This window comes from Schistocerca nitens, chromosome 1 (assembly GCF_023898315.1).
Source record: "Schistocerca nitens isolate TAMUIC-IGC-003100 chromosome 1, iqSchNite1.1, whole genome shotgun sequence".
Classification (NCBI taxonomy): Eukaryota; Metazoa; Arthropoda; class Insecta; order Orthoptera; family Acrididae; genus Schistocerca; species Schistocerca nitens.
Window position 1 is genome coordinate 891963706 of NC_064614.1, and position 14539 is coordinate 891978244.

Below are 14539 nucleotides of genomic sequence, written 5' to 3' on the forward strand. Positions count from 1 at the left end.
GGTGCTGCAGGTCAAGGTACTGCAAATGAATGGGCCATAATAGTGGCAAAAGTCAGTATCACTGGAATGGGACATAGCTGATTGTATCACTGGAATGGGACATAGCTTATTGTACTTCTTCCTAGCTTCATAATATGAGAGGGTATCAGAGAAATCAGTTTTCTGGATTTTGGGTTCCTTGATTAGGGTAGCACACTTTGAGGATCATAAAGTGTTGTCACCTCTGCAATTGATACATAGAAGAGGTAGCTCACATAGAGTGTTTACAGGAAGTTGTCAGTTATGGTCTTCACAAATTGGGTTGTTTGCCTACCAGGAAGACAGATGCCCAATGCATTGGCATTTGAAGGACTGCATTGGGAACGAGAGATATGGCTTTACAACACAATACTAGGTCATGACTTTTGACTTTCTCAGGAAGCAAATATCCCTCAAAAGGGGTGATGAATGCTCTGGTGTCATCCTTGTTGTCTATGAGCCTGGACATACAAACTGCACTACTCGTTTCGCCAAGTTTTCGCACAGTTCTTTATCTTCCAGCAGCGGCAAGTCTCAGTGAAAAATTAAACACTCTACCCTGTTCAAGCTGTAATGGTGTGTTACGGTAATAGATACATCAAATTTTTTACATGAGAGTAATGCTCAGGACTGGTTGGGGTTTTGCTGCTTTAAGACGAAACCATTTCATAATTTAGTAAGGGAAGAGTTTTCTCCAAATACATTTTCAATCTTCTCCCTAAAATACATTGGTTTAGTAGACAGCAAAGGCCCTCCATCAGTTTGGATGCAAGTCAAGAACTGAGGATGATAAATTTCTGCAGTTTGTTTAATCTTGCTTTCCTGCCATGATGTTGTCAAAGACAGAAAGTTAATAGGGTCATAATGATCTGCACTGAGGAATTCAAATTTGTCTGAGGAGACTGATCCAGCCAGAGCAATGAGTACCTGGCTTGGTGGCTATCGCAACAAGTCCCAGTGCTCATAAATGGACAGGCACCTTTGCATTTGTGCACTGTTGACACCTCTGGTGTCAACAGTGCATTCCAACATAGTCAGGGGACTAGCACACATCTATCGCACTTCTGTAACTTTTTTTTTTCTTTTTTTTTGATAAGTGCAGGGCAAATACAAATGTGGGGAAAGCACCTGGATTAAGCAAAATAGGTGGTGTAAAATACAGCAGGAAGAGTAATAATTAATGTCCTGCAAGACAGCTCAGTTGTAAGCAGGGAATCTGTTTGTCTTTGAGACCAAATCTAAGAAACAATACAGCCAGAGAGTAAGATTGCAGCACAGGAAAAGAAGAAGTACTGCAACAGTCTGCGGTTCCGTGCTCACCATGCAAATACTCATAAAGAGTTCTGAGCCTCCTACGTATAGATTCAGCATGTATGCCACGAATTCCCCTAAATTGCTCCCGGCCAATGCTGGGATCGTTCCTTTGAAAGGGCATGACCGACTTCCTTCCCTAATCCTATGAGGACCGATGACCTTGCTGTTTGGTCCCATCCCCCAAATCAACCAACCAATCCACAAATTCATCATCTGTCGTCTTGAGTGGTTTTCGTTATTACTTTTTCACATTTCATTGTCCTTAAGGCCTGATCTTGTGCAATCACTATTTGAGTTTCTGACTCTGCTCTCAGGTGTGTCTTATTTCTGGTAATGTTCCAGCTCTCCAAGCAGTTTAGATAATGCCCATGCCAATATTGCTGTCTCCAGGATTGTTTTAGCTTATTCTGAGTCTCAATTTCACTGTCACACTGCAGAAGTAAGTAAGTATCAACTCCTGCAAACTGTCAACACTTTCTTGCTTCTTCTTCACCTTGGCAAAAATTGAGTTTGCCTCTCAGAATGAATTATTTGATGGTTAGATGATGTGGTAGGTCACAAACCTGCCAAATCTGACTATGGAATTTTCAGCTCTGTCCTTATCCTCCATCTTCACTTGTCACACACAATGTCAACTGTGGAGTGCAAAGCAGCATACGTGTTACGCAATTTTCATGTCTTGTGATCTGCAGATAAAGTTACTTCTTGTATCTAACCAACCGGACCAAAGCAGTATTTGATTACATGAACAGCCAGTGATCTTATAACCATAATTTTGTTCCTGGAATGATATTGAATTCTCAGCACATGCTTTAGCCTCCTGAAGAACTCTTTTCTCAATGGTTTCTTTCATAATTTCATTATTTTTCTCTATACCATGGTAACAGTAAGCCTACATTATTTTAAGAAGCTGATGATAAAATTATGATCTGTACAATAGCTGTATGTAGCTTTAAGAAGAACAATCAATTTTGGTCAGATAACAGACCATCATGAAGTATAAAATGACATGTCATTCCCCAACAGATTTCACTGCTTCTCATCTAAACCACAGCACTGAATTACCATTCCATCATTTTCTTAACTTTTCACATTCCTGAGGCAGAAGAGATGTCTTTACAATTGTTAACATGCAGACTTTTGAAGTAGTTCATTTATGAAGGGAAAACAACAATGTGAAATATATAAAATGTACAGGAGCTAGATAGGGTATGGAATTATTGTAAACAATCATATCTACTGACCCTGCCTCCGAAAGGTGCCTGTAATGGGACTGGAATGGGAAGTGCTGTGTGTGTGGATAAGATAGGTCTTGCACTTACCCCGTCTGTGTAATAGCTTGTTCCAAACTCTTGCCACATGGGTCTTAACACTCTGGAAGACAAAACAAATCACAAGTTGCAATGACTTAAAAGCAACTGTCTTCCCCATTTTCTGGACATTTCACTTCCTCAGTTATCTACTGTCCCTCCCCCTCTTGTATATTTCTCTTTTCACTTCTGTGAATCCTGACAAACTGGAAGACAAGACATACTCCACTGTTCTTTACTAAGTTGTAATAATTCCAGTTGAAGGTGATTGTTCTCAAGAAATGACTTTCAGACCACAGTTAAGAACAAATATATCTTAAACAGCAGAATGCTACTCACGAAGTCCTTCTACATCTTCAGTCAAAAATGTGAAGCAGAGAAAAATGAGCTGAGGGACAAAAGATGGAAAGGGAATAAGAGAAAGATGACAAAAACAAAGATAGAGAAAGGTATGTTGATAGACAGAGAAAAATAAATGCATTGTATTACACGTGAGTAATCTTCATTGTTCTACTTCTTTTGGTTATATAAGGTTACACCAAGTTACCCCTAGAAAAGACTGGTGTGGTTCCAAAAGTTAATAAATATGTTACTATTTGAGATACATAAAACAGCATAAGCATCAGTAACTGCTTATGTTTTTGAGAAACTACGAACAGTTTGCCTTTTATAGTAACTGTGGGACAGTATACCACATTTTAAAAGCAGCATCAGGCAGTACGAAGTTTTCTGAGTCACTGCACTTGATGTGTCAAAACCTGTACTTATAGCACAGTGAGAGTTTCATGAACAGTTCAATAAAAAATTGTCACACAAACATTTCAAATGGATGGTGTCAACATTTTGTGGCAACTGGACACCTGTATAAGAAAAAAAGTAATATAGACCTTGTATGCCACAAATAAAGTAGAAAAAATGCATTAAGTGTTCTTTACATAGTTCCTGCAAGTCTGTCACATATGTGGGCATGATAACTTCATAAGAAATTGCACCTTAGCCTCTACAACCTTTTCTGGCGTACACTCTCAGACAATTAAATTTTATAGTCATTTTTTGTTTGTTTACTGTTACATGTCTGCAATCCTGGAACACACTGAAATCCTCACATCATGGTACAATAGCACACAACTTGAAGGGCCTAAACAAAATGATGTAGCCCACTGATGCAGTGGAGTATCATGGTGTAATTCATTTCTGGCACTTAAGGGGAACAATACTGCAATAATCCTTACTGAGTTAATGGAAATGTACAACAATAATCTGCCAACATACAACCCTGGTTACATGGCACAGACACTTCCACTGTGGTCAAACAAGACCAGATGACAAAGGACGAAGTGGTAGATCATCTCAGTATAAAGAAGTGGAAATAACATGAGAAGCGAGGCACGAATGCTCCAAGACTGACACATCCCAGTCAAGGTGACAGTGGGAAAAGTGGAAAACCAGTGCAATCCAAATTACTTCTTTAGTTGTTTCGATTATTTTGACACAGTTGCAAAATTTTTATTAAAATATAAAAGTTTTTTGAATGTCAGATGTACTCTTATAGTTTATGAAAATCTGACATAATTCTTTAAATCAATAATTTATAGTATACAACCTGTAACATTCATAAGTAAATATATATAACTTTTATCTGGTTAACAAGTAACAAATGTGGTTAATATCGTAATAATGTACAATTTAAGTACCTTATCAAGCACTTCCTTGATTATGTTGTCTCTTGCTTTTTTGTTCGAGTTACTTTTTTCCTTGCCATCTTCATTCACAGCATCTGTTGTCTCATGACTTTTCTTATATGCAGAACTATCAAATGAATACTTGCTCCACGCTTTTGGTTTTGTTGGATCACCTGAAGGAGAAAAATATACTACAAACAAGTTTTACGGACAAATTCAAGACCTTCTTTGAAAAAATCTGTATCTATCTGCTAATGTCAGCTATACAAATATTTTCTTTGCAAGCTCTCCCCCCCCCCCCCCCCACTCTCTTTACATGCACTCCCTATCCCTCTCCATTTACCAACACTCACTCACTCACTCACTCACTCTCTCTTATCAGAACTTCGGTCTGGAAATACTTTACACACACACACACACACACACACACACACACACACACACACACACACACACCTATGTCCCTACATTATGCTGACATTATGTAGGGGTGTGTGTGAGTGAGTGTGTTACTCTAGTTCGTCAAAGTTAACTCCGAAAGCTAGCAAGTTTTCTATCTTTTGTGTGTGCCTATTGACAACATAACACTTCTACTTTCCAGTAAGTGATTTCCTTTAATGCAAAAGTATTAAAATTCCCTCTTGGTTACAACTGGATCACTGTGAAAGTTTTGTGTTCAGTTACCCCAAAGATAATGTTGGAGCATGGCACATATCACTGCTTGTGGTGACATGTCACTCATTTCACTGCCTTTCTGACATGTAGGACATTTAATTATTGTTTCTGACGTGTGACTTACAAATTTACATGTTTTAATTTGTAATTCCTGTGCAACACATACCCACACGGTACTCAAAAATCATCCCGATGTTTTGTTTTTGTTTTTTATGTGAAGCACCCAGAAGACATGGTTGCAGGTCAGTGTAACTTCATACATGTACATGCCATCAGTGAATATGTAAATTATTAGAGTTGCAATTCTTTATGATGGGTAGAATGATCACCAAAGTGCATTAGTGTTTAGTGTTGTTACCGGGCCTGGCAGGGTATATAAGAGGCATGAACAGTGTCAGATATTGAGTGATTACTGTGAAGGACATGGAAATGCCACAAAACTCATGTGAGACAGCATTTTCAGTACCTAACTGAACTGGATGGGTGCTTCTTTATGGGTCTCTCTTTGGCTGGCTGGTTGAATCTTGCAATATCCAGATTTGTGGGGCATTTGGAACTGACAATGGTCCATGGGAAGATGTGAGCAGGCATAAATGCCATCAAGGTTCTGGTCCACAAAGTCTAACCACACAATGGAGCCATACTTTGCACCAAGCATGTTGTAATCTGTTCACATCTGTCTCTGCCATCAGAGAAAAAGAAATGGACTCCCTCCAGTATATTGGGTCATCCTGCACCATTGGTCAGAGACTGTCAGTGGTCAGACTAGGAAATTACTGTTTCATATGTACCCATTAACAGCACAACACAAATGGCTGCATTTTGAGTGATGACATTACTGGGACGCATTGACTGTTGATGAATGGGATCACATGGTTCTGCACTACTCTGGATGACCATCATCTGTGAGTAAAGTGGCGGTGTGGGAAGAGGTCCCATTCTCCCAATGTTTTGGAAGGAACTCTGGCAGCACAACAATATGCCATGGACGTCCTGCATACTCCTGAGTTACTACTCATACGACAGCATAACAATGTCATTTTTAGCAGGACAATGTTCATCCACAAGGTGCGCATCTCTTTATGAAATGTCTGCTTGATGATGTGGTACTCCTGTGGCCAGCAAGATCCCCAGATTTATCCACAATAGAAAACATGTGGGACCAGCTTAGATGTCAACTCCATTGCAGTGCCAGTGTCTAGGATATAAATGACCAATTACAACAGTTATGAGCCAGCTTGCGTCAAGAGAGGATACAAGGGCTTTATGACATCCTTTCCAACCAAATTAATCCATGCATCAAGCCCAGAAGGTGTCTAACAAGTGTCATACTGGTAAGAGGGCTTATACTGCTAAGTTCTTGGTAAATTTGACTTGATACTCCAATTGCTGATGTAACATCACATATCCGCTCAAGACATGTGGTTTCATTTCATTTCCTACTGCCCTTCTGAGTGCATGACATTTGTTGTCAGACAATTATTTGTCTGCAGACATACTTCCAAGGGCAAGATGTGTGTGTGTGTGTGTGTGTGTGTGTGTGTGTGTGTGTGTGTGTGTAAGTAAGGAATCTTTGGAAAAGTCCCAATACATTTCATGCATATATTGTTGTTGTTGTTGTTGTTGTCTTCAGTCCTGAGACTGGTTTGATGCAGCTCTCCATGCTACTCTATCCTGTGCAAGCTTCTTCATCTCCCAGTACCTACCGCAGCCTACATCCTTCTGAATCTGTTTAGTGTATTTCATGCATGTAAATCAAATAAATTGTAAATTTATCCAAACCATTATAACATTGAACTTGCAACTGAGGTTAAAATTGCAGATGGTTTGTATTAAAAATACAAAAATATTTTTACCCTCCACGCTGCCCTCCAATACTAAACTGGTGATCCCTCGATGTCTCAGAACATGTCCTACCAACCAATCCCTTCTTCTAGTCAAGTTGTGCCACAAGCTCCTCTTCTCTCCAATTCTATTCAATACCTCCTCATTAGTTATGAGATCTACCCATCTAATCTTCAGCCTTCTTCTATAGCACCACATTTCGAAAGCTTCTATTCTCTTCTTGTCTAAACTATTCATCGTCCACGTTTCACTTCCATACATGGCTACACTCCATACAAATACTTTCAGAAACGAAACTGCCATCTGGTTTCTGTACAAATTGTAAATAGCCTTTCGCTCCCTGTATTTTACCCCTGCCACCTTTAGAATTTGAAAGAGAGTATTCCAATCAACATTGTCAAAAGCTTTCTCTAAGTCTACAAATGCTAGAAACGTAGGTTTGCCTTTCCTTAGTCTTTCTTCTAAGATAAGTTGTAGTGTCAGTATTGCCTCACGTGTTCCAACATTTCTACGGAATCCAAACTGATCTTCCCCGAGGTCGGCTTCTATCAGTTTTTCCATTTGTCTGTAAAGAATTCGCGTTAGTATTTTGCAGCCGTGACTTATTAAACTGATAGTTTGGTCATTTTCACATCTGTCAACACCTGCTTTCTTTGGGATTGGAATTATTATATTTTTCTTGAAGTCTGAGGGTATTTCATGCATGTAAATCAAATAAATTGTAAATTTATCCAAACCATTATAACATCGAACTTGCAACTGTGGTTAAAATTGCAGATGGTTTGTATTAAAAAGAACATGTTTTACGAAGCATTATGAAGTGAGTGGTAGCAGTATTAAGGTAAATTCCCCAATAAATTGCCCCAAGAAAATTCAAAAGGGTGAATACTTCTAGCTCATACCTAAATAATAGTTGTGCATTAGAAACAGAATTATTTATAGTATTTGTTCTATTAACATGACATATGGCAGATTAAATTTTTTGGACTTCATGTACAACAGATACATCATATGGAAATTCCAGTTGATGTATCAAGTCATTTGTGTGGAGGGGAGTATCAGTCAGAAACTATTAGTTCCCCCCACTATTGGAAGAACAGAACCATTTGTGATTTTCCTGACAAATTGCGAAGTTGCTGTTTGGTGTAAATAGTTAAATTATTTTTTTCTCTTCGTGAGATGACTAATATTTTTGACTTGTCAGCTAAATGTACAGAATGTAACAAAAAGATAAGGAGAAAATATTTTATGGGTATGGGAACAGAAATACTTTATTTTCATGTTAGAACTCATTTACATAATCAGGAATAGAACACACTACCAGACCACATGAAACTCTTGCTAACACGGCATTTTCAAAATGCTATTTCCATTATGTCTGGTTAACTTGTAGTACTTAGACCCACAGCCAGTGCTGTGTGTTCCATTTAGTAAAAGCCAGTGCTGTGTGTTCCATTTAGTGAAAGTAATGTTAACATGCAACACTTAAGGATTGTCTTGCCCATTAAACAAATGTAGTGTTCACATGCAACCAACTACATCATCTTATTTAAACCATTTAATTGCGTACATCATGGACATCGTTTCCTGCATAGTACAAAGAAAGTGTGAGCAAATGTGAAGCTGGCAGATGCCTGTTTGTAGCAGGAATTAGCAAATAGTAATGGCTGTGCCACTCAGTGTTATGAAGAGAAATCACCTGAATGAAGGTGTCCAGAAAGGATGATACATGATGCAACTCACCATCATCATATTGAGCATAGGGTGTGTAAGGTCTGCTACTTGTGACAGAGAGGCCTAGAAGGATGAGACGAACTGGATGAGACAATTCTTCATGCAGCTGACAACCCTACTTGAAGTAGCCATGTCATTTACAGTGCCTATGAATAGTTTATTCAATGTGTCAGCTCTTATTATAGTGTAATGGTGCTATTCATGGGTGCAGAATCTATTCTATGCCATCACAATATAAATTTTTGTAACTGGCAACAGGACTAATGTGAATCTTCATGCAATTGTTGCAGTGCATCTGCAACGATTTTCTGTGAATGTCTGGACCAACATCGTTGTCGACTATGCTTCATGCCAGGCACAACAGGAAAAATTACAATGCTTCCTTAGAGAATATGCTGTCTAATCCATTAGCTGTGTATTTATTAGTATGAGAAACATGTATTCATGCATAATGAAGCTCCTCCATGTTTCAATATTATACTCATTTACCTACTACATTACACATCCCATGACAGAGGGATTGCAAGAGGTGGGCTAAGTCCCTGGCCTAGATATTCTCTGTAACTAAACCCACTAAAATATTTAGCTGTAGGGGCATCGGAAGATTGTGTGTCGAACCCTCACGTAGTGGTGGTCTGTGAAAACAGGGACATATCAGTGCATCCAGGATGCAATGTGACTAAGTTGACGGATGTATCAATTGTGCGGGGGTGCATTTTGAACATTTCACACAAGAAATTGTTTTATGTGGCACGTTAGTAAATTTTGTTCTTGTGTGTTCCCCATGAATAAAGTACTACAAAGAGTTGCAGATAATAACAACTAAAATGGACATAAAATGTTTCTGGATTTATGTTGACAGAATATATTTTCTTCTTCTACATATGAGGGGTTTGGCTATACATTTTTGTTAGACTTTGTATATTAGTGTGCACCACAGATTTTACAACATACATCCAGAAAGTGAGGTTTGATTTATGGTTCTCAAAGTTTGTACTCCCAAGCCAATAAAAATTTAGTGCTGAAAATAAGAACTTATTCTTCAATTCAATTTGCTTTCACCTTGTTTCTAACTTTCCATTCTCATTGCCATTATATTAATGTACTCTTCCCACTAGTTTTAATTAAACAATTTTGTAATTTTTCCTCCACTGAATGCTGTGAGATACGTCTTCACTATCTTTAGGGCAAAAAGAGATAATCAATTTTCTGTAGTTCCAATCTATCTACAAAATTAAAGTGTAAATACAGAATACACCAGTGCATATAACTGTGACAAAATAACCATAAAGTTATAATAAAAAATTAGTTTGTCTTCCATCTTAATATTTGTTAGTAATTTCAACTTTTAAACTAATACCATACCTAAGCCAGCACAGATCTCCACTTTTATCCTTGAAGCATTGATACAAGTATTATTGAAATATTCTAATGCTCTCAGAGCTTCCTCTTCTGTTTTATAGCCAATAAATCCAAAGCGGCGAAATTTTCCATCTTTTGTATATTTCAATTGCACATCAGTAATTATACCCTTTTCACTAAATATTTTCCTTATCTTCTCTTCTGTGACCTGAAAACAAATCATTTTTCATTAATGAGTGACAAAAATGTGCATCCTCAATATATTTCATTACAGTCTTAGATTCAAAGTTAAGACCAAAGTTTCAAAAACTTTCAATCTTGTATGTTTGTCTCTTGGAGCATGGCTGCAGACATATCAGTTTGCTTGAAAAAAGATTTCTGTTGCATGCTACAATAATCTCTGATTTTATAGAGTTAGGCAAATTCCATTACTGTAAAAAATTAAAACAATATTTTAGAATCCTATATAATTTGGGTATGCAGGAACTGAAGCAAGTTTAGAAAGAATAACCCTTATTCAGTAGTTTTCTTATGTGCTTCCCATTATAACTGAATGGTAGCTATTACTCATCTGTTTTCAGTTGTTTTATTTATTTTGATATACGAGTCAGCATATTTTGCAATCATTAGTGTAGAGCGAGATAATTTTGTAGAGGAGATTTTACTGCTACTTTTTATTTTTCTTGGTTATATTTTGTATGTCTCACTATTATAGCAGGGCCACATATAAGTAACATAATCTCTTGTTGTGCCCTGTTTGTTCTTCCTTAAACTGTCTCCAACTACTTTAGTTAGTAAATTTTTTTGTGGTTTTATATGCCTTTTATGTAGCAGGAAATGGATATGGACTGTGCTTCCTGTGTGCAGACACAAGCTAAATGGGCCACTGTCCAGAAACATCTATAAGCTCTGATGGCCATAACTGACAGGTTTCAGGCTGCTGTTCCCACTTTGCAGCTACACTGGGACACCAATGGCAAAAGCTACGATACTTCTAGTGCCATTGGAATCCCCTGGAAATCTCGATGTCACTAAATGTTCTAATGTATGACGTTATCATCCTCGCTTGAGGGTTGGTCGATTTGCAGGAGGGGAGCAAACAGCGAGGTCAGCGGTCCAGTCATATTAGGGAGGGATGGGGAAGGAAGTCAACCATTCCCTTTCAAAGGAACCATCCTGGCATTTGCCTGATGCAATTTAGGGAAATCACAGAAAACTTACTTCAGGACGGCCAGATGTGGGATTGAACCGTCATCCTCCCAAACATGGGTCCAGTGCACTAACGACTGTGCCACGTCGCTCGGTGACTTGAGGGTGAGTGGCAGACAGTGATGGGTTTGTTTATCTCCGGGTGGAGGAAATACATAGAGACTGGCGTCACAGTTCAGGAGGTCTCGTTTAAAACATGGAGAAGGCTCTGGCAGTGCCTGCCAAATACACAAAGTGCAACAAGTTGCAAATGACAGCTCATGTGGTCATGAATGAGGCCATCCCCAGTTCTGATAACTAGTTGAAAGGACTGGTGATGGCAGTTTGGCAGTTATCGCTGTTCATAGAATGCAAGTGCAGCTCACTATTTGCAAAATCATACTCATAATTGATCACAATGCTCTGGTTTGAAGCTGAGCGGCAGGTCTAAACTAGAAGCATAGATGATTCAGTGTATCTTGAATGCAAATTTCTCAGCCTCCACCATCAGGTAGATAATTGTGCCCGTGCCCGTGCCCCTTCCTCCCCCCCCCCCCCCCCCCCCCGCCCTCAATAGGAGGCCAGGTGTGCACTACACAAACAGAGCAGCTTCTTGGATTACAGAGTACATGTGGCATGCATTCTTTCAAGATTAGAGAAACCCCTTGTGAGTGTCAATGATGAGTTGGCTCTCGAAGTCAAAAATAGTTCAGCCACTTTATTCTCAGAAAAGAATTTTGAGCCTGCATATCAGAAAGAGAAAAATGTGGAAGTGATGTTAATAAAGTGCTGAAGCATTACTAATTCTGTGACTTTAACCATGGATATTACAGCACTTTAGTAACATCACGTTAACATTTTAAACACAATGGTTAGATATGCATCACAGCAGAGTATTTATTGCTGTAAAGTACTTGATAATATCTAATAAGGTAAGTTGGTTTTGGGTATAAAGGGACCAAACTACAGGTTCATCAGTCCCTTTTTCCTGATGCAAACAAAACTCAAGGTAAAACAAAACCCAAATTTAGTTTGGGAAAGTAAAAGGGCTAAAAGGAATGAGGAACCACAATAAAAGAGAAAACAAAAGTGTAGTGTTAGCAGTTAGCCAACACTACGCACACTACTTGGTTGAGGAGGCCGAATGCACGCGTTAACTCACGCAGGATGGCGTGAGGTCTGAAACAGGATACGTAATGAATGCTATAAAGAAAAGTACGTAGCTTCTGGAATACTTAACTTTAATCCATCATTTGTATACATCGTTCTTGATGAGACATGCTTCATACGATAACTATCAATTGCTATGGCGCCTTGCTAGGTCGTAGCCATTGACTTAGCTGAAGGCTATTCTAACTATCTGCTCTGCAAATGAGCGAGGCTTCGTCAGTGTGCATCGCTAGCTAAGTCGTCCGTACAACTGGGGCGAGTGCTAGTCCGTCTCTCGAGACCTGCCGTGTGGTGGCGCTCGGTCTGCGATCACTGACAGTGGCGACATGCGGGTCCGACATGTACTAATGGACCGCGGCCGATTTAAAGCTACCACCTAGCAAGTGTGGTGTCTGGCGGTGACACCACAAAAAGAAAGGAACAAAACAGGGAGAAAACATTTACCACAAGGAAAAGTAGAGGAAGGTATTAAAACCATAGAGCAGATGGTCTGGGCTGGGTGATCACAAGAATAAAAGAGGATGAGCCAGCCTCTCTGCAGCCCACTAGAATGTCCATCCCAGAAAGACAAGGCAAGATGGAACACACACAGAGAAAAGATGAACAACAAGGCAAACAAAATGCAAAGAAAGAGTGGCAGAGATATAAATTGGAGAGAGGGTGGAGGCCCTAGAGAGAAGGCCAGACACCCACCCTCAGATGGTACAATAAAAACCCCTCTAATGAATAAAATGTAAAAAGACATCTGTTACTGAGGTATCGTCACCACAACACTGTAGGTAGGGTGCTGGGAATATTAAAAGTCCACTGCAGAGCAGTTAAAATTGGGCAGTCCAGCAAGATGTGGATGACAGTCATAGGGCAGCCACAGTGACAACAAGGTGGGTTCTTGCAATGGAGGAGGTGACCATATGTTAGCCACACATGGCCGATGTGGAGCCGGCAGAGGACAACAGATTAACTGCAGGTGGCTTGCGTGGGTGACAGCCACACATTTGTTGACTCCTTGATAACACAGAGTTTATTTGGTGTACTGAGGGTGCGCCATCAGAATCCCGTAGTGCAAAAACTTTGTGGTGGAAGACCATAGCAAATCAGTCTCCTGTAGGCCAATCTCCAGAGTTGGTTTACTGGTAGCCTGTTTGGCCAGGCGGCCAGCAAGTTCGCTGCCCGCTATCCCAATATTTCCTGGAGTCCAAATGAAATTCACTGAATGTCCACTGTTGCAGAGGTCATAAAGAGACTCCTGAATAGTCATTACCAAAGGATGTTGAGGTAAGCACTGGTTGAGAGCTTGTAGGCTGCTTAAGGAGTCACTACAGATGACTAAGGACTCACTGGGACAGGAGCGAATATGCTCAAGAGTGCGATAGATGGCAACCAACTCTGCAGTGAAAAACTGCAGCCATCCAGCAAGGAGTGCTGTTCAGTATGGCCAACATCAGCATAAGTGAAGCCAACAAGACCAACAACCATTGATCCATCTGTGTGGACTATTTCTGAGCCCTGGAAGTCGCCAAGAAGAGAGAGAAATTGCTGGAGGAGGGCGGATTGAGCCTTTGGGGCCTTGCAAAAGCTCCAGCCAAAGCCGTGGCTGAGGTATGGACCTTGGAGGGGTATGGAAGTGGACCCACAGGAAAGGTGGTAGAGGGGAAGTGCCCAATTCAGTAAGAAGCGACCAGACATGGACAATGAGGGGATTCCCAGTTCTGGGCCACCTTTGTGGGAGACAGATCACTTGAGTTGGGGAAAAGGAAGTGGTAACTTGGATGGTGAGGTGAAATGTAAACGTGGGCAGCATAATTGGCAAGCAATAATTGCCACCGGAGCCGCAATGGAGGAACGCCAGCTTCCATGAGGAGCCTGTCACTGGGTTCGTTCGGAAAGCTCCTGTCACGAGGCAAACTCCACAGTGGTGGATAGGGTCCAGCAGATGCAGTGTTGAGGGCGATGCTGAACCATACACCAGGCTCCCATAGTCAATATGGGACTGCACGAGGGCTTTGTACAGCTGCAGCAGTGTCGGATGATCAGCACCACAGTCGGTTGGTTTGTCTGCTGGTTGAAAAGAAGGGGGGGGGGGGGGGACACCAAACTGCTAGGTCATCCATCCCTCATTCTGATTAAAATAATTCCACAAGAGTGGAAGTAAAATAACTGAGACATACAAAACACAGCTGAAAGAAAGGAGAAAACCACAAGAATGACAGAAGGGCAAGAAACACTAAAAATGGACAAAAT

At 40.1% G+C, this 14539-nt stretch overlaps 1 protein-coding gene across 1 annotated transcript in view; it reads right to left on the bottom strand.

The window, feature by feature from the left end:
* Positions 1-14539, bottom strand: part of LOC126191961 (probable RNA-binding protein 19) — a 130574-nt gene that overhangs the window by 77222 nt on the left and 38813 nt on the right. The window contains exons 2-3 of the mRNA XM_049932567.1: positions 9944-10148; positions 4337-4497 (exon numbers count right to left, since the gene is read on the bottom strand). Of these exons, the coding sequence (XP_049788524.1) occupies positions 4337-4497; positions 9944-10148 (366 nt within the window). The remainder of the gene's footprint in view (positions 1-4336; positions 4498-9943; positions 10149-14539) is intronic.